Below are 18,928 nucleotides of genomic sequence, written 5' to 3'. Positions count from 1 at the left end.
TAGATGTTCAGCATTTCAAAAGCAAATTAATTAACAGTAAGAGACAATCTATGAAATTTGCTTTTGGATTTTTACTTTGTAAGGTTTTACATTTAAAATCTAAAAAAATCAAAATCAAAAATTCAATTCTAAAAAACCCAAATCTGGATCTGGATTTAAATTCGATATCTACTTCAAAATTCAAATATTTAATCCGAAATATTTAATTTTCAAAAATGAATAAAGTATTTTTATTTTGAAATAATACCGAATAATGTAGATCGAAATATTATACTCTCTTTGTTTTCTAATGTTCTTCTTATTTAGAATATTCCACTTTAAGGTAAGAGAAATTTAAGTATGATTTTGAGAATATTTTTTATAATTTTTTATAATATATAATTAAAAATATTAAAACTTAAATATTACTTTAAAACTGTGCAAAATTAAATAGAAAGAAAAAAAATTAGCAAGGCGTTATCAAAAATTATCTCATTAATCACTAGTCACTACTCACTAGTTCACTAGTCTCTACATCATGATTTCTCTATAAAATTCGTGGACGGTAACTTTACACTAAAATGAGCTACTAGTCATCGATGCTACTTTTGTAAACCAACTAAAGGCCACCAGAACATACTAGATTATTATGGAATTGAATATGAAGAACCAAAAAAAAAAAAATTGGATCTTTTTAATGAATAAATATTTTAATTAGGAATGGTTATAGGTCGGGTTTGAATGGGGTTTAATCAAATCCGAATTAAGACCCTTTAATTTTTGGTGGACTCAGATTCTTAGGGTCAGAAAGTCTTAGACCCACATCTAGACCTGTTCTGTCTGTTGGGTCTAGATTTTTAAATGGGTCTTAATTTAATTATCTATATTAAAGTTTTTTTATATTTTAAAGGTTTAATTAGTACTAAAATAGGTGTATAGTTTGTTTATATGTCTAATTAAATCCAAATAAAAATATAGGTTTAAAACAAATTTAAAACTGATTTTGAGTTATATAATGGATTGGGTCGAAATTTTAAATGGTCCAGAGAAAGGGTATGAGTTGGATCTAGGTATGACGACCCTAAACCCAAACCCATTTATTTTTTAGGCTTGAATCGAACTCAGATTTCTTAGGATTTTAAAATTAAATTCAGACCCTAAAATTAGTAACAAGTTTGGGCGGATTTGATAGAGTCTTCGAACCATGACCATTCCTATTTCTAACTAACAAATGAGAAATAAAAACGTAAGATATTGCAAAATAATAAGACATAAAACTTACTAGGTTCAATGAATGTTTGCGCTGAGCCCCCGTGGTGGTGAGTTGCATTAATTACTCCCCTCTTGATGGTCTAACGATTAGATTAACTTAACTAGAGCTTAGTGACCACTCTATATATTTGGGAATTGGGAGTCAATTCGACAAAAGCCTTAAATCATTAGCAAAAAGTCAACAACAAAAAGTCGAGCACCCAAGTTTGAGTTGGTAGACTAAAGTCCACTAGCACAAAATAAAAAGGCAACTTTTTTTCAAAATCTTTTACACATGTTGTCAAGAAACACCAAATCCCACCTCTTTAACCAAAATGGAATCCCCATTCTTGAACTCTCTTCCCACCACGTCTTACATTATGTTGCTAACACTAATACCAACAACGTGAATCAAATCCTAAAGAACAAACGAAGATCAAAGTAGCAAATCTTTAATAAAATTATATATAAAAATTAAATGGTATCTCCTATACAAATTGAAAATCATAACAGCATTTATAATCACAAACAACAACCGACAACACTATATTTCGTATCGCATCGATCATATATAAAAAAATATCTATAATTAGTTTTTTTTTACTTAGTCCTTATACGTTGCACTTCTAATACGATCATGAATAATTATCACATTCATTTGAATGTTAGAGAAGCAAACCTTGGTGTGCATGCCTTAACCACCATTCCTCTCTACAACAACATAAAATTATTCATTGACTAGCCGTTAGTCACACCAATTCACGTGATGAACTAGCTTTCACAATCTATATTTGCCTCCAAATAATATTTTTGACGTACTTTCCCCTCTTACAAAAGCATTATGTGTTTGTTACACCTAAAAAATTAATCCTATTCTCAAATACGTAAGATTTTCTCATTTTGTTTAATACACAATTTAAATTTTTAATTTCTTCAATATGCATTAAAACGAATCAAACAAAGTCTCACTTGACAATACTTTACATTAAACATAGAGAAATATATGCAAATAAGATCAATTAATGAACAATATTTGTTACAGTGACCGTAGCAACTATTAGAGACCAGAGATAGTATTAATCATTTTTTACAATTTATATTAAGAGATTCAATGCAATTTATAATTTATGGTGAAATCTAAACATTATTAGACTCTAATGTACATCTGCCACTGCCTATATATATTAGTTCCAAATTGATTTCATATCAAACATTTTTATTCAATAAGCACTTAATTCTTCTCACTAATCTCTTCTAACTCTTAATTATCATCAATAATTGTTGGTTAGTATAAAAAAGCCCTAATGGCACCTACAATATCTTCTTCTAGGGTTGAAACCCTAGCAAGTAGTGGCATACAATCCATCCCAACGGAGTATGTAAGGCCAAAAGAAGAGCTTACTTCTATTGGGAATGTCTTTGAGGAAGAAAAAAATGATAATGGACCTCAAGTTCCTACAATAGATATTAAAGATATCGCGTCAGAAGATCAAGAGGTTCGAGAAAAGGCGATTCAGGACCTTAAAAAGGCCGCAATGGAGTGGGGTGTTATGCATCTTGTGAATCATGGAATCTCCGACGAGCTTATCAATCGCGTTAGGGCGGCCGGAGAAACCTTCTTTGAGCTCCCAATAGAAGAGAAGGAGAAGTATGCAAATGATCAAGCTTCAGGGAATGTACAAGGGTATGGAAGTAAGCTAGCTAATAATGCTAGTGGTCAACTTGAATGGGAGGACTATTTTTTTCACCTTATTTTCCCCGAGAACAAAAGGGACTTGTCCATTTGGCCTAAGCATCCTATTGACTACATGTAAGCTAATTTTCAATAATTATCTCTATGTCATTTTGAATTTGCACCACATAACTCAAATGTATAAGAGTTTGTTGATTTATATATGGTGCAAATTCAAAGGGACTGAGCATATTCATTTTCATTTTACTAGTAGTTTTGTCAATAAATTTTTTTATGGGTAAGGAGAATTTTATACCGACAAGATTTAAAAAGCTGAAATCGAATTAATCTTGTTGTGGTGAAAATTAAACCTTTGTCACAAAGAATGTAAGGAAAAATCTTCAAAACAGATCTGACTAGCCGATACTTACCCAACCTTGTAATTGCACTCGACTTTAACCCGACTTTTAAATGAATTTACAATTTTATTACAACAAATGTGGACATGAAATCCAATTTTAAATCGACCCCATGACCCAAACAAACAGCTCTACATGTATCCATATCTAGGCTAAACCAATTCAACTAAAAATTAAATTGATGGTTGAAGCTTTAAAATATGACATATACTAGCTACTATCATATAATTAATTTTGAACTTTCAACTAGCACTCTATCACCTTACCTTAAGAAAATTTTTTGGCTTCAATATATATTAGATGGGGTACAAATTAAAACCCCATTTAAAATTATAATGTACATGAATCTTTCCCTAGGTCTTTTAAATTTTTAGATTTGTCACCTTATCTATTATCTCCGTTCTGAAATACTTACACCTGGTTATGATATATTATATGGGAAAATGTCATTATCTGTTGTATGTATAATGATACAGATGAAGTATTCTCACACTATTTATAATGATTTATTTATTTTTTTGTGTAAAAATTAACAGTCCAGCAGTATCAGAATACTCAAAGAAACTAAGAGTCTTAGCAACAAAGATCTTCTCAGCATTATCACTAGCATTGGGTTTACAAGAAGGAAGATTAGAACAAGAAGTAGGAGGATTACAAGACCTTAATCTTCAACTTAAGATTAATTACTACCCTACATGTCCTCAACCAGAATTAGCCCTAGGAGTAGAGGCACATACTGATGTAAGTGCCCTTACTTTTATACTCCATAACATGGTCCCTGGCCTACAATTACACTACCAAAATAAATGGGTCACTGCCAAATGTGTCCCCAATTCCATTATCATGCATATTGGTGATACAATTGAGATTCTTAGTAATGGGAAATATAAAAGTATTCTTCATAGAGGGTTAGTTAATAAGGAAAAGATTAGGATTTCTTGGGTTGTTTTTTGTGAACCTCCTAAGGAGAAAATTATTCTTAAACCCTTGAATGATCTTGTTAATGAAGATGGTCATGCTCGTTTTCCTCCTCGAACTTTCGATCAACATGTTCAATATAAGCTCTTCAGGAAGACTCAAGAACTACAAACTGTAATAACAATGCCAGATCAATCTTAATTCCAAAAGATTGAAATTGGTTGGAAGATGATGAAAGGAAGATATTAAGTGTTTTTAAGTTGAATTAGTGTTGTATTCTAAGCTTTTACTATATATATCATAAACAAACTTATTGTGTTTTTGAGATATTTGTGATTTGTTTTTAATTTTTTTCTTGAAACAATCATCATGATTCATGTGTGACTTGATGATGTGCATGTATAATGTTGTAGTCTAATGTTAAATAAATAATTAAGTTGTGGATTAGATTGTTTGTATTTTGATTATATTAATGATTTTCATGTAATTAAAAAGATAGAGGATATTAAAAAATCTCCTATAACAAGAGAGAAGGAGAAATTAATACATTATGTAGGTATTGAATATATATATCAAACCTCTATTACATAAGTAAAAAGGGAAAAAAGATAGAGAATATTGTTGTTACCCCTTAATTGGACTAGGAATAACTAAATGATATTAGGAACGAACGATATAAGGAGTTCATTGTTCACAAATCAAGAGACGGTGTTAACATTAAGCATGTTTGTTTATTTAATATGTACAGAATTGTGTTTGGGAATAAGTAATTTATTTTAAATTGTAAATTTAATTATGGTATTATAAATGAAGAATTTGTGAATGATTAAATTTAATAAGTCATTTTCGCATTCTCAATGTTAACTAACTTCTGAAATAGTAGAGGAATTGACTCGAATTTCAAATTTGAATTTTTTTTGTTTGTCAAAAACCAAAATTTGAGTCAATAAATACATTTCCAAATAAAATTATCGTTTTCAAACATAGCATAAGTACATTGTGTTGATGACTAAAACTAAGACTAAGATTAAATTAACTAGGTTTTTTATTGCTTTTTTTTTAAAAAAAAATTTGGACTTTTTGGTTGGTAAAATAGGTTTGCTAAGCGTATTTTACGACTTTAAAGACAACTGAAACACCAATTTTAAATCAAATCAAAAAGCTAAATGAAGTAACTTTTTTATTGATATTTGTTTTTTACCCACTTTTTCTAATATAAACAAATAACAACAAATAAATAACTTTTACCAAACACTTTCATAAAAACAATATAAATAATTGGCTTATTAGTCAATATTTTCAATTAGTCAAATTAACAAACTAGCCAACCGTTTTAGCCAACATTCATTGGGTAGAAAGTATGATGGGGTAGATAGAAAAATTAAGAGAGAAGATGATAAACTTTAAAAAACAGGGTCATTAATAAAAATAAACTGGATGATGACTATTGAGCTTTAGGATAGTGAAAAATTTAATACTATCTCTCCTTATAGACCATCTTTCTGAGAGACGACTCATAGTAAGCCTAACCACAAAAGTTGATTAATTAAAAAAACGCTAATTAATTATCTTTATGGTGGGAGATTTAGGGTATACCAAGTAGAGATTGATATATATCAAATAGGTATTTGAGGTATATTAAGTAGGAATGTGAGGTATACTAGTAGGTAGTAAGGGTTGTCAAGTAAGGGTTTGACGTTATGTCAAGTAGGTATTTGAGATATACCAAGTAGGTATTTGAAATGCATCAAGTAGGTATTTAGGGTTGTCGCATTGGTGTTTAAGGTATATTTAGTATGTATTTGGGTATGTAAAGTAGGTATTTAAGGTATGTCAAATAGTTGTTTAAGGAATGTCAAATATGTGTTTTAAGGTATACTAAGTAGGTGTTTGAGGTTTACAATAAGTAGGTGTTTGAGGTTTACAAGAATTAGACGATTAAAAACACATACTTGACAACTTTAGCATGCTAAAAACACTTACTTGATATATTGTAAATCTCTACTAGACGTATCATAAATGCCTACTTAAAGTATCCTAAAACCTTTCCGAATAAGCGTGCAGATACACTATATTTTTCTTTTTTTAAAATATAATGGGTCAGCCCAATTAGAGACGGTCATTGGAAAGGAAAAGGGATGCACACAGTTCGATTTGGTCTGACCTGACACTAAAATCAAACCGAACCAAAAATTTCGATCTGAAAAATTTCCAGCTTGGATCGGATCTTTTAAATTATCAGACAAGACTGAACCTAAACGTTTTACAAAAGTCTGGTCTGATCTGATGTACGGTTTTTTTATTTTAATTTTTTCCAAATTAATAGTAAATGTGTTTATGCAAATATTCACACCTATAATTACCAAATGTTATAGGAGTAATTTGTAATTGGTTGATTGCATCAACTTCATTCAACTATATACTACTATAAAAATAACTACATCTCAAAATATCTAGATAGCAACCTATTTTTTTTTTAAATTAGTTTTCGGTCATAGAACGATTTAGAGTCGGGTCAGATTTAAAAAATAAAAACTGAGACTAGAACGTAATTTTTTTTTGAGAAAAACGGATTAGATCGGGTAGACCGGACCAAATAATTTGCGGATCAAACTTTGGTGTGGGCCCGAGCCATCTTCAACTTGTGCACGCAAATGGCCAAATGGGCAACTCTACCAAGCAAATTAGTACTGTACTTATTGCTGGTTTAAAGAACTCGCTCATTTTGCCCTAGCTCCGTCGTTTTTATTTTGTTGCTTGCTGCCGGTGACGAACCACCGACAAAAACTGTCAGAATAACCACCGGTTCATTAATTTCTTCCGGTTCTTGCTAATCTCTGGTAAAAATCTCTTTCTTTCTCATATCTTTAGATCTGAATTCTTATGCCTAACTTTTGTTTTGGTTGTTTTTTGTTTTTAGAGCTAATATTTATGTGTGTTGGTTGAAATCTTGAAATCAAATTGGCGATGCTTTGGGGAATTTGAACAAATATTGAGTATTTTATATGATTACGATAATGATAATTATAACTGGACCTATATCGTCTTCAGGAACCTTAATTTATGTCATTGTATGATTATGAAGTTATCAATTACTTCTAGCCTCTTGGTAGTTTTGAATGTAGAGGTGATAAGATAAAAGTGCACCGAGGATATAATTTGAGTTGGACTTTTTTTGGTTTTGTCACTTGTCTATTATTTTGTAAAACCCTAAATATTTATTGTTGAACTAATGTTTAGTTCGTCTATTTTGATTCTATGAAATTAAACTATATTCCTATCAGCAATGGTATTGAATATTAGTTACACTTGTGAGTTTTATTTTGCAAATGGATTATACTGGTTACTGTAATTGGGGCATTTAGGATTACACAAGACATTTTGGGGTGTTCATATTGTGATTAAGTTTTTGACAGATTTGAATCGAGTAGAGATTCTGGAGTTGAGAACCTGAGGTATATATTATTGGGGATTAGGTCGTCATCTCTTTTTTTTCTTTTTTTTTTTCTTTTTTTTTTGTGTGGATTTAAGCAATATACAGTAACTGTAAGAAATGACATCTGCATATTATTCTTTTATGGTCATTTCAGGTTTATCAACTTGGGGAAATTGATTCATTATATGCCCCAACCTTGTATTACTATTATGATTGTCTATGGCTTTAAGCTGATTTGATTTCAATTACCCATTTCTCATTATTTATTATTTTTCAGTTCCTGTTTCGCTTGAGCTATGTCCGTTGTTATAATGACTAGATATTAACTTAAAACCTGCTTTTTGCTTGTTTGGGTTGAAGCCCTTATCTAATTGTCAAAAATATTTGTTGACTTCATTGTTTGCAACTGTTGGGCACCGTCTCATCTTCTTCATTATCATTCTATATTCTTCTTGCCTGTCTTTTTTTAGTTCTATTGTTCATTCAAATTTTTATCTCCTCGGTGCCCTGACTCATGGCACAGATTCATTTTAGATTCTTACTGTGCTACTCCTTTTGGCCTTTCTATTGCTCCTCCTTTCTGTCATTATCTTCTTTCTTTTTTGGATGCACCTGGTTTCCGTGCTTCCTCCACAGTTATTTATCAAGTTTACCAGATTAGACATACAAAATGCCAAGGACAAGATCAGCTGTAGCTGCAGCTTCAGTTCCTGATACACATGAGGAGTTCAGTGAACAAGAAAAGGCCGTTGAACATGAGGAGAAGGTAGATTTGGATGGGGAGAATGATCATGAAGAAACTATAGAGGAAGAGGTTGAGTATGAAGAAGTGGAAGAAGAAGTGGAGGAAGAGGTGGAAGAAGAGGAGGAGGTAGAAGAGGAAGTGGAAGAAGAAGAGGAGGAGGAGGAGGAAGAAGATGAAGCAGATGGTTCTGAAAAAGGGGGTGATATTGATGTTGATATGAAAGATGGGGATGACAAGAAAAAGCATGCCGAGCTGCTTGCACTTCCCCCTCATGGTTCAGAAGTTTTTGTTGGTGGTATACCCAATGATGCTACTGAGGAGGAATTGAGGGAATTTTGTGAAACTATAGGCGAAGTTGTGGAGGTATGCTTCTATTGTTCCATTATGTTCTTTGTTTTAGATTTTGACCGAGGAATGTTTTTGATATTTGGAAAAAAAAATTGTAGGTGAGGATAATGAAGAAAAAAGATTTAAGTGGAAACAAGGGCTATGCTTTTGTTATGTATAGGACAAAGGATTTGGCGGCTAAAGCAATGGATAAACTGAGTGCAGCTGAATTCAAGGTCATAAATATTACTCCCTCCGTTTCTTTTTTTTCTTCTCATTTACTTTTTGCACAATTTTCAATGCAAATTTTAAACCTCAATATCGCTAAATATACGTAACTAAAAATTATAAAAAATGCATTATAAAAAAGTATACATTAATACGAATCTAACGAGATCTCACATGGGTATATTTTATCTTCTAAATATGTGTCAAAAACATTAATTAAGTTTCTCTCTTCTTAAGGTGGAATATTTCAAATGGGAAGAACAATAGAGAACGGAGGGGTTATTTGCTAAATTTCCCCTCTTTATTTGTACTTTAGTTATAATCAAAACTTGAACACTATTGTTATATTTTGTAAGGCCTTCCTTTGGATCACTCATGTCCAGAAAGAACAATTGATTTGGTTTATAATGACTAATGGTATTCAATGCTTTTTTCAGGGTAAGAAAGTTAAGTGCTCCTCATCGCAAGCCAGACATAAGCTCTTTGTTGGTAACCTTCCTAGAACGTGGGGAGAACAAGAATTGAGGAATGCAGTTTCAGATGTTGGGCCTGGAGTGACTAAAATTGAACTTATAAAGGTTTATCTTGTTTTATTTGCTTCCTGTATTTCTTTGTGTTTCTTGAATAATTGTGTTTTATTGATTCAGATTTTTTGTTATAAATTGGCCTGCAAAATATGATTGCAGGACCCACAAAATTCCAGTCGCAACCGTGGATTTGCTTTTATTGAGTACTACAATCATGCATGTGCTGAGTATTCAAGAGAAAAGATGTCAAATCCAGATTTTAGGCTCGGTGACAATTCTCCAACAATCAACTGGGCTGACTCTAAGAATGCAGATTCTACTGCAGCATCCCAGGTATCCTTATCCTGACTTGTCTGTTTATATTATTTGTTCAAGCCAGTTAGAGGCATGCATATACATTCTGGATGACCTAATAACAGTGTGATTTATAGTGGCTGATATCTTACTATTGAAGAGTAGCTACAAGTGTTTTGCTACTAGTGAACGGTATTGGTTCGTGTCTTGTTGATTATGAAAGTATGTAGGCAGAATAAACATGTCTCATAGCATTTAAGCTGAAATATTTGCTTATGAAGTTTTGAGATTGAGAGAACATGGATTTGCTTAAATTTGATAGGCTTCTAGGAGCTTGTTTAAGACTATGCATATGTCATATATCAGTATGAAAATATCTTCAATATCTATGTGCTATTCGATTTTGTGCAACGTTATCAAATAACAACCAGTTACATTTTTATTAGATAGTGTCTGGTTTCTCTTCAATGTGAAAGGTATTCACTTTTGCAGGTGTTTCTTGACTTCTTGTCTAGACTCTAGGATCCTTATGCCGTGTGCCTTCTACCTTTCAAAACACTGTAAAAGGCATGCTCACAATTTTATATTTCTTAGAAGCAATAATGTGTGAGTGCTTTATTGATTGCTTCACAATTCACATGCATGGAGATGGTTAATCTACTGCATGCCTACTTGATAGGATTGTGGAGATTCTTCAAAAAACTCTTATTGGTTTTCGAATGCCTAATTTCCTAGTACTTATCTGATTGGCTTGTTTGCAACTTGCAAGCATATGTTTGTTATCGTAGCACTGAATATTGCGCTTTGTGATTTTCAAATACATTTTTGTTATCTTATGACTTTTGAAACGTCTTTATTAGCCATCTTGGATTTTATGTGTATGTAATTTTGTTTATCTGAATTTGTTTGTGGTATCAAGTATTTTTGTAATTAGCTAAATCTAATTTTTGGGTTCCCTTTGTAGGTCAAGGCTGTTTATGTCAAGAATCTGCCAAAAAATGTCACACAAAATACGCTCAAGGAGCTTTTTAGCCACCATGGGAAAATAACAAAAGTTGTTTTGCCGCCTGCAAAAGAAGGGCAGGAGAACAGCAGATTTGGCTTTGTGCACTTTTCCGAAAGGACAAGTGCTATGAAGGCTCTACAAAAAACTGAGAGATATGAACTTGAAGGTAATATTTTACTCTTTGCTAGTTTAGTCTAAATGAGTTATTATAGTGCAAAATATGAGCACCATCACAGCATACCTCACAGTAAAGGTTTTTGAGGCTACTGCAAGAGGCTGGCTCGCCAAAAAACTATTTCCATTGACTAAGTGGTATTGCAACTGTAACTACAACTGTGACCACATCTGAGATATTGCACTATGCGCTCAATAGTTTCGATTTTTTGTGCATGGTGCTAATTGCTTGGCTTTGGATGCTTTTTTGTTAAAAAAAACTAAATAAAATTGGGGGTCACAGGTCAAGTTCTGGATTGCTCTTTGGCAAAGCCGCAAGCTGACCAGAAGTCATCATCAGCGGCCACTTCTCAAACATCTGTTTTGCTTCCTGGTTTTGGACCTGGTGTTGGATATGGTATGATTGGTGGCCCATATGGAGCTGTTGGTGCAGGATATGGTGCTCCAGGCCTAGCACAAGTAAGATTTTGTATATTGATGTCCTTGAGGTTATTTTTATTTTATTTTTCACAAAATCTTTTATTTCACCTCAAATGCCTGCCCCGTATGGGTTTGACACTTCACTCTTCATTTTTGGGCTAGTTATGGTGTCTGTTCAAATCTCTATAAATCTAGTCATTTGAGGTGTGAATGTGTGTACTAAGTATCTGGGTTACTGTTCTAGTTCTTGGGCCATAGCTAGAATTTAAAGCTATCTAGAATCATTCTTGAGAAGGTTTTTTGTTGAAGAAGTATTATATCACCATATGTTGCCTTATATTTTGCAGGCGCCATGTCGCATTTGTTATGGTCTTTTATTTTGCTGAATTAGTGAAAGTTGTTATTTTTTATTCTTCTCTTCTATTGAAGTCTTGTTTACATATTTGTTTGTTCTATCATCACCCTAGCTCAGTTCTCACCCTTGTAATGGTTTCTTTCAGCCACTACTTTACGGTGGCAGAGGTTCAGGTTCAGGTTCTGCTGGTATGGCTATGATGCCAATGCTTTTACCTGATGGAAGGATTGGATACGTATTGTAAGTCGGCCGATAATTAATGTCTTTATGTTTATATTTGTTTCCTTTGTTTTCTCATGTGTGATGTTTCTAAGGTTGTTTTTCCGCACTTGCTAATTTCTCCCCTTTCCTTATATAGTTATGTAGCCTTCTTGGTTCACATTAATACAACGTTACAACTTCCCAATTTTTTTCTCCTGCTTCAAATGGCAAGGTCTTTGCTAAATTTTGTAAATCCCATGTGCAAGTCCTGCAAATTATATTGTTCTTGCACTACTCATTATTCAATTTGTAGATTCTGAGCCTTTGCAATTGTCCAGAATCCAATGTACATTTTGATGGTCTGCCTTGTGCCTTTGACTTTTGGGGTGTACTTCTAGTTTGCTTCTAGTGATTATTGTGGAATGTGGATGTTTTAAGGATGGCTCTGCTTCATGTAAACTTGTTTTGGATTATTAGGCATTTGGAAGAAGGAAAAGTTTTAGGAGTCATTTGATGTATTACTTACTGTTAAACTTTGAAGCAAGCCAAGTCTTAAACTTGGGTAGAACGTTAGAGAAAGGATTTTCAATGTCATTCTGGTAGATTTGAGGTGTCCTCTTAACAACTTGCTAGCTTAAATTGAAGCTGTAAAAATATGTTTATGTAAGTTTGGTGGACATTTTCTTGTCTTGCATGCATTTTTGAGTTCTGCTAGCTGGAACTAAATTGTGCAAAATTTGATTACAATTCGTGCAAGGGCATGGGCTACTTGATTTCTAGTGTTTTTTATGAAAAACTATTTCTAGGCTTATTAATGTGGTGATAACTAATGTATAAAGGTTTGATTATTTGCGTTGTAAGAGGTTCACCTAAGTTGAGGTTCACCTTGAATGATTGTATTGGACTATAGTAAAGGTTCATTAAATCGTCAGCAACCTTTTATTCATATAAATTTGCAAATGATGTTTGCTATCAAGAGTCGATAAATAACGTCAGACCTTTTAAGCCCCTATGCGGGAGCCACTTGATGATATTGGAGCAATGAAATGTTGTGCATCGTCCTTTCCATCTGTTTTACAACCTAGACAATTTATATTTTTTTTGCATGTAAAATGTCATGTTCGCTTGCTGCAGGCAACAACCTGGAATGCATGCACAGACCCCACCTTCTCAGCAGCATAGAGGTGGTAGAGGAGGGGGTGGAGGTAGGAGTGGCTCCAATACCTGGAAACGTGGTAATGATGGTGGTCGTGGACGAAACCGTTACAATCCATATTGAGGAATGTGCTGCGACGTCTGTCATTTAATCTGTGGATGTTGTGACGTAAATTTTATGCTGTTACAATGGCAATGCTTTAAGTCATACTTTCTATTTACTTGAAGTCTGTACTTGACGAATGCCACAAATTCTGTAGAAATTGGAAAATGTAGAACATATAAGGACAGTGAATGTATTTGATTAATTTTGCTATGATGTTTAGTTGTAGACTGGCTGAGTTCACAGTTGGTCGATGGAATTTCGCATCTTTTCTATTCATGGCCACGTAATCAAAGCTCTCTAGAGTAGTTATGGTCATGGATAGTACAATTGTTCTTCACTCTGTTTCTTTTTATTTTTTTAGTCTTCTGTTTTCATTTATCCACACATTTCATTTATATTGTTGGGATTAAAGTTTTAACATTGTTATCATGTACCGGCAACGATGTTTTGCTTGACTGAGGCACCTTTGCTATTCCCTTTTCAACTTTATGGTTCATGTCACTTTGTTGCACTTGATTTTATGTTAGATTGTTCTCGGTATGGTTTCACATCTTATCATAAAAATTCTTAAAAGATTACATAGTTTTTAAAAGTTAAAAAAACACCATGTGTCACTTTTACGGCTTCAAAAATCACATACCGACTCAAAATACAAAATTTGACTAGAAATGTGATAGATTTTGTATGAAAATTATGATGTCACATGAAACTTGAAAAATTGACAAATTGAAAAACCGGATCAAAATAATCAAGTTCAGATTTCAATCAAATTCACCCCAACTATTTTCGGTATTTTTGGTCATCTCATTTTCATGTTACATGTCAAAAGAATTTAGTTACAACACATTAAAATTCCGTCCGGATAAAAAATTAACAGGTTAGGATTATTGGCAATCACGGAGACTATTGCTAGCATTCACTTGAAAGGGTGAAAACTATGAAGAGAGTTAGTTCAAGTTGTGATCTTAAAAGAGTGTTCCCATACAATGCATTATATCAAAGCTTAACACAATACACTTCTAATTGTCTAGAAAAACAGACACAAGTCCTCTAAATCAATATACTAAAAACACCATATGGTAAGCTATCTCTTAAATTTACACAAACCAAAAAAAACTGAGCTGTGCTACTACTGTCTGTACTAGTATTCTCTTCTAAAGCACTTGCTCAAAATGTTTTATTCACTGTTAAACCATCTATGAGAAAAAAACATCTATGACTCATAAACGCGTCGTCTGTCGTACTTTTATTAAGATCCAACATCTAAGGGGTCTGAATCTCTTACAGTTGCTCCTTATCATTGAGTATTCCAGACAAATTGGGGCACAGGGCATTTGTGAATTCCACAAATTTGGTAATGTAACTGAGACTTAATTTACCTGCACAGAAGCCAAAAGGAAGATAGTCAGATGGATTCATTCCCGATGTTTGAGTTCGAAGAGATTTATTGGTTTTTTAGTGGGAGTCGAAGGATTAAAAATCTTCGGTTTCGAATTGTATGAGCTATAGTAAAGTGACTCGTTATATCATTTGGACTTCTTATTAATGTGAAGTTGCATACGATGTTTGCAATCAAGGGTCGATCAGAAATAACTCTTTGTTATTACAGGGGAAAAGGTTGGGTAGGTAGAGTCGTTTGACAATTGGGATAATGACATTTTGTTGCAATAAAAATAGAAAGGTCTAGACATTCTTGTTGGTTTTGGTGGGAAAAACGGGTGAACGGAGAAATTCAGCTAATAATGACATTTTGAAGTCAAGTCAAGTCTGGTTCGATTATAAGGTTGGGTAAATATCAGGTTGTCGGGTCTATTTTGAACACCTCTAGTCACACAGCTACACCTAAACCGGTGCGGTTAGGCTAAACAAAATTATAGTACTTTTTCCCATTGCCATCCATGAAAGTCGAGTAGTCGACACTGTTTGCTTGTCAAATGAAATCGACCAACAAGTCGCACGCTCGCAGCTGTACCATAGAGAATGAACCCACAAAGACTTAAATCTAAGACAAGTTTAAATAGTTTTCTTCAAAAGAATGGCTATGGACCAAAGAGTGAGCTCAGAAGATATACGCAGCTTTCAATGCAGAGAATCTGCTTACAATATCGAGCACCGATATAGATAGGATTTCAAGTCAAAACTATGAACATAGAAAACATTAAACGGACAGATTAGCGAAATCTAAACAGATTTGTACGAGACAACAAAAATGTAATAAGGTAGATGGGTTATACAAGAAAAACGTCGCTGAAAGAATACCCCTTGCAGCCATGGCTATGTAAGCAGAACTCGAATACATGAAACAGTCGACTAAAACAAAGATAGCATTGCATAAGTACTCCATTTTCATGAGATACGTCAAATCTCAACAAAACTCGAGACGGAGATCAAGGGGACAGTCTTAAATGTATTTTTCTAATCAGTATACAACAAAAATAAAACTGTAGTTTCAAATGTCTCAAGATAATGCAAAACAACCAAAAATACCTAAAGTGTAAACTCACTTACAGGATTTGTCATGCATCACGTGAAGATTGAAAGATCCTCGGGCGGGTCAATCCAAACGCTCTCAAAAGGATCTTGCTCTCCCCAATCATGGAATTGCTTTCGAGGATAGTATCTACAATCCTTGAGGGAGTATGATATGCATCGTTTACCATAGAAACGAACTTTAGAAAAATAAACACTGTTCCTCATTATTCCAGGGAGATCGGTTCTAGAATGTGATGAAAGAAAATTTGCAAAGAGAGTAATCCCGTCTAAGGTTTTTACTTCTTCCCATACCATACTCGCCTGATCGAGTTTAAAAATGATGGGGTAATCACTACAACAGGTATAGATTACCAAAATTTCTCCATCATGTTCCGCCAAAAATTTTCCTTTCCACCAGTTTTTGGTAAAAAAGTTTGCAGGACATCTAGGAGGAGGCACCACAAGAACATTCCAGGTAAGCTCTTTTGGGTCAAAAACCCCGAGCCATCCAGTTAGACTAAGACAATAAAATTGCCCGTTGGAGAAAACCAATTTGTTCCAAATACTACTAACAAAAGGCAGACGATTTTGGTAATTGGCGGTGGTCCATACTGTTGCCCCGGGAGAACAAGTACTTATGGCAACAACAGTAGGGCTTACATGCTTCACCGTGAAGACTACGCAATCAGGAGATTTCGGGTCACAAGAGAATGCAACTATTTGGCAACTAATTTCAAATCTAGGCAACTTAATTAATTCCCCGGAAAAGGGATTAAAAAAGAAAAGCCGGTGAGTTCGAGGTTTGTAAGAGAGTAGCCAACCACCCTTTGTGTAACAAACTCTGGATTTACTCAACTTTGGCAATTCAATAGAATAAGTGTTACGGCATAGAGGGTCATAAAATTCATACAGATTGCCAAATTTCGGAAAATACATAATCCAAGGGGGCTGGTTCACTATGCGTACCGAAACAGCTATCGAGTGCCATCTCTTACAAACCGCTGAAAAACGGATGTTCTCCCGAAGGTTCAAATGAGAAAGAACCAATTCTAAGAGCTCAGCAGGAAGATCAGACCAGGTTGGCATATCAACAGAAGCTGTTATTCTCTCATCTCTGATAGCCACCGACAACCTATCCAGAAAATACTCGTAAATCTCCCATTTTGAACATCAAACCAAAAATAAACCAACAAAATTCACAGCAAAAAAAAGCCCATGAATTCAATCTCAGAATAATCTTTCTAAATTATTCTTCTTCCTACCAAATCTATTACAAACCTAATTCTGTAAACATCTGGTACATAATATCTCAAAATGTACCAACCCAAGTCAAACATATTCATCTTATACATTACAATTCCAAACCCTAGGTGATCATTAAAAGACCAAAACATAAATTTCTTCGTCACAAACCATGAAAAATCAACCATTTCAAATTCCCATATTCAAGTTTCTTGTATAATTCAAAACCCTAACGGATCAATGAACATGAAAAATAATACAATTGAATTACAGATCCTATATTAGCAGTTATTCAAATTTGAAATTCCAATCAACCCAATATCAGAAAATGAAAGAAGACTACAACTTGGTCCAAACATCAAGAAAACAAGAAAACCCCAAATTTGTAGAACCCTAAATAACTACCGTTATCATATAATTTATCAAACTAACAGAGAATAAATCACCAATAAATCTAAAACTATATAAAGAAAATAATCAGAAACTTACAATTTGATCCTTTTTCTCTTGTTACCTGCCATGATTAGAGAACAAAAAGAGGGGAATTGGAGATAAGACAGTTAAGTTGAAGGGTAAGAGAAAAAGAGTAGTTAAATCAGAAATAAGCCCAGCAACCAGAATTCTACCTGTCTAATAACCTAGGCTTGGGTTTACATCAATATTTTCAAATTTTTTTTGATAATTTTTTGTTAACTAATGATTTTTAGGTGTTGATAAATGATCTCATATTGTGAGAATCGAGTCTTTACCGTAAAAATAATCAATATAAATACAGTCAAAAGGAGTAGAGGAACTAATCATTCTATAGGTGATGACAATCAAACTTTATTACAAAGAATGTAAGGAAAAATTTTTGATCATCAAAGCAATTCATGATTTTCCAGAGGTTAGAATATTAATCTATGTTCAAAATACAAATTCAAATTATGAAAGGATGAATTAATTTTGTGTATAGTATTTAAGAGAATCATCTTATAGAATTGTTCATGTTGGAAAGTGTTGATAGTTTATAGTGATTATGTTTGTTTAAAGGTTGGATCAAAGACAAAGAACATATTTTTTATAGTTTGAAGTGAAATTATTTAGCATGTGGCATCAAATATGTTGTTTGATTATCGAATTCGAGATTATTTTTTAAAAGTTGAGTTATCAATTATTCTTATGTCTCGATGTATTTCATGTTTTGTAATTTTAAAATTTTCTTGATAAATAATTATTAAATAGTTGATTTTTGTATTGCATATAGCATGAATAGTTAATTCAAATATGAAAGTTGGTTATATAATCAAATATTTAAAAAACAGAGTATATGTTTCTTTTATTGAATTATCAAAGTGACTTATAACTAAAATTTTGTATTAGGAGAAATGAAGAATAAGATAAGGAGAACAATGTTGTGCCCTTCCTAAAGAAAAGGTAAGGGAACAAAGGAAGAACTAAGGACTTCTAATTCCCTTTCCAATTTTCCTATTTTTTGGAATATATGGAGTATAATTCATTAAGATTAGCATGAAGATAGGGGGCAAGTTTTTTATTTTAATGATTTTTGATAAAATTTCATTAAGATTAGGAAGAAGACTTAAAGATAGGATTTTTTTTTTTTTTTCTTTGATGATATTACAAAACTTGTTTATATTCTTATATCACTTTGAATTAGCATTAAAGGAAAAGTAAGCTGATTTTGGAGCAAAAAAAAAAGTAGATATTTGATGATAAAGAAAAGTGAGATTTTATTATGCTAATAATACTAAAAGAGAGTTGAAAGATATGTATAAAATTAAAAGAAAATAATGAGTTTATTTCTAAAAATAGAAATACATATAAAACAGTATGATATGCCTAAATGGAGTTAAAAAAGAAAAAAATTCCTATTATAGTGCTCACTTAAATGGTGTTCATGTCACTAACCTATTTTAATTTTGGTTTGGAGTCTTCAAATCTTACTATCAACCAAAAGAATAATAGATCTAAGTAGAACTAGAAAATAAAACAATACAGTCT

At 32.9% G+C, this 18,928-nt stretch overlaps 3 protein-coding genes across 3 annotated transcripts; 2 read left to right on the top strand and 1 right to left on the bottom strand.

Moving 5' to 3' along the window:
* Window positions 1–2,438: 2,438 nt before the first annotated feature.
* On the top strand, window positions 2,439–4,686 carry LOC130827755 (leucoanthocyanidin dioxygenase-like). Its single transcript, XM_057693601.1, has 2 exons — window positions 2,439–3,040; window positions 3,858–4,686. The coding sequence occupies exons 1-2, from the start codon at window positions 2,535–2,537 to the stop codon at window positions 4,438–4,440; spliced, it is 1,089 nt and encodes a 362-aa protein (XP_057549584.1). The 5' UTR covers window positions 2,439–2,534; the 3' UTR covers window positions 4,441–4,686.
* A 2,247-nt stretch (window positions 4,687–6,933) lies between these two features.
* LOC130827753 (heterogeneous nuclear ribonucleoprotein Q) lies at window positions 6,934–13,469 on the top strand. The gene is made up of 9 exons (XM_057693599.1): window positions 6,934–7,079; window positions 8,337–8,783; window positions 8,867–8,983; window positions 9,413–9,553; window positions 9,662–9,835; window positions 10,761–10,968; window positions 11,260–11,435; window positions 11,897–11,991; window positions 13,087–13,469. The coding sequence occupies exons 2-9, from the start codon at window positions 8,346–8,348 to the stop codon at window positions 13,229–13,231; spliced, it is 1,494 nt and encodes a 497-aa protein (XP_057549582.1). The 5' UTR covers window positions 6,934–7,079; window positions 8,337–8,345; the 3' UTR covers window positions 13,232–13,469.
* A 633-nt stretch (window positions 13,470–14,102) lies between these two features.
* LOC130827754 (F-box/kelch-repeat protein At1g57790-like) lies at window positions 14,103–17,577 on the bottom strand. The gene is made up of 3 exons (XM_057693600.1): window positions 17,417–17,577; window positions 15,722–16,817; window positions 14,103–14,592 (listed from the first exon to the last, which is right to left on the bottom strand). The coding sequence occupies exons 1-2, from the start codon at window positions 17,446–17,448 to the stop codon at window positions 15,737–15,739; spliced, it is 1,113 nt and encodes a 370-aa protein (XP_057549583.1). The 5' UTR covers window positions 17,449–17,577; the 3' UTR covers window positions 14,103–14,592; window positions 15,722–15,736.
* Between the last annotated feature and the right edge of the window lie 1,351 nt (window positions 17,578–18,928).

The sequence above is a fragment of the Amaranthus tricolor genome, chromosome 11 (genome assembly GCF_026212465.1).
Source record: "Amaranthus tricolor cultivar Red isolate AtriRed21 chromosome 11, ASM2621246v1, whole genome shotgun sequence".
Classification (NCBI taxonomy): domain Eukaryota; kingdom Viridiplantae; phylum Streptophyta; class Magnoliopsida; order Caryophyllales; family Amaranthaceae; genus Amaranthus; species Amaranthus tricolor.
This window is presented reverse-complemented; position numbering and strand designations above follow the sequence as displayed.

Excerpts from the sequence above, each read along its gene's own strand:
- LOC130827754 (XM_057693600.1), bottom strand. The coding sequence starts at position 17,448 with ATGGCAGGTAACAAGAGAAAAAGGATCAAATT. Across the intron at positions 16,818-17,416 it reads AAGAGAAAAAGGATCAAATT|GTTGTCGGTGGCTATCAGAG; the intron begins GTAAGTTTCTGA and ends TTTTCTGGATAG.
- LOC130827755 (XM_057693601.1), top strand. The coding sequence starts at position 2,535 with ATGGCACCTACAATATCTTCTTCTAGGGTTGAAACCCTAGCAAGTAGT. Across the intron at positions 3,041-3,857 it reads AAGCATCCTATTGACTACAT|TCCAGCAGTATCAGAATACT; the intron begins GTAAGCTAATTT and ends AAAAATTAACAG.
- LOC130827753 (XM_057693599.1), top strand. The coding sequence starts at position 8,346 with ATGCCAAGGACAAGATCAGCTGTAGCTGCAGCTTCAGTTCCTGATACA. Across the intron at positions 9,554-9,661 it reads CTAAAATTGAACTTATAAAG|GACCCACAAAATTCCAGTCG; the intron begins GTTTATCTTGTT and ends ATATGATTGCAG. Across the intron at positions 10,969-11,259 it reads TGAGAGATATGAACTTGAAG|GTCAAGTTCTGGATTGCTCT; the intron begins GTAATATTTTAC and ends TGGGGGTCACAG.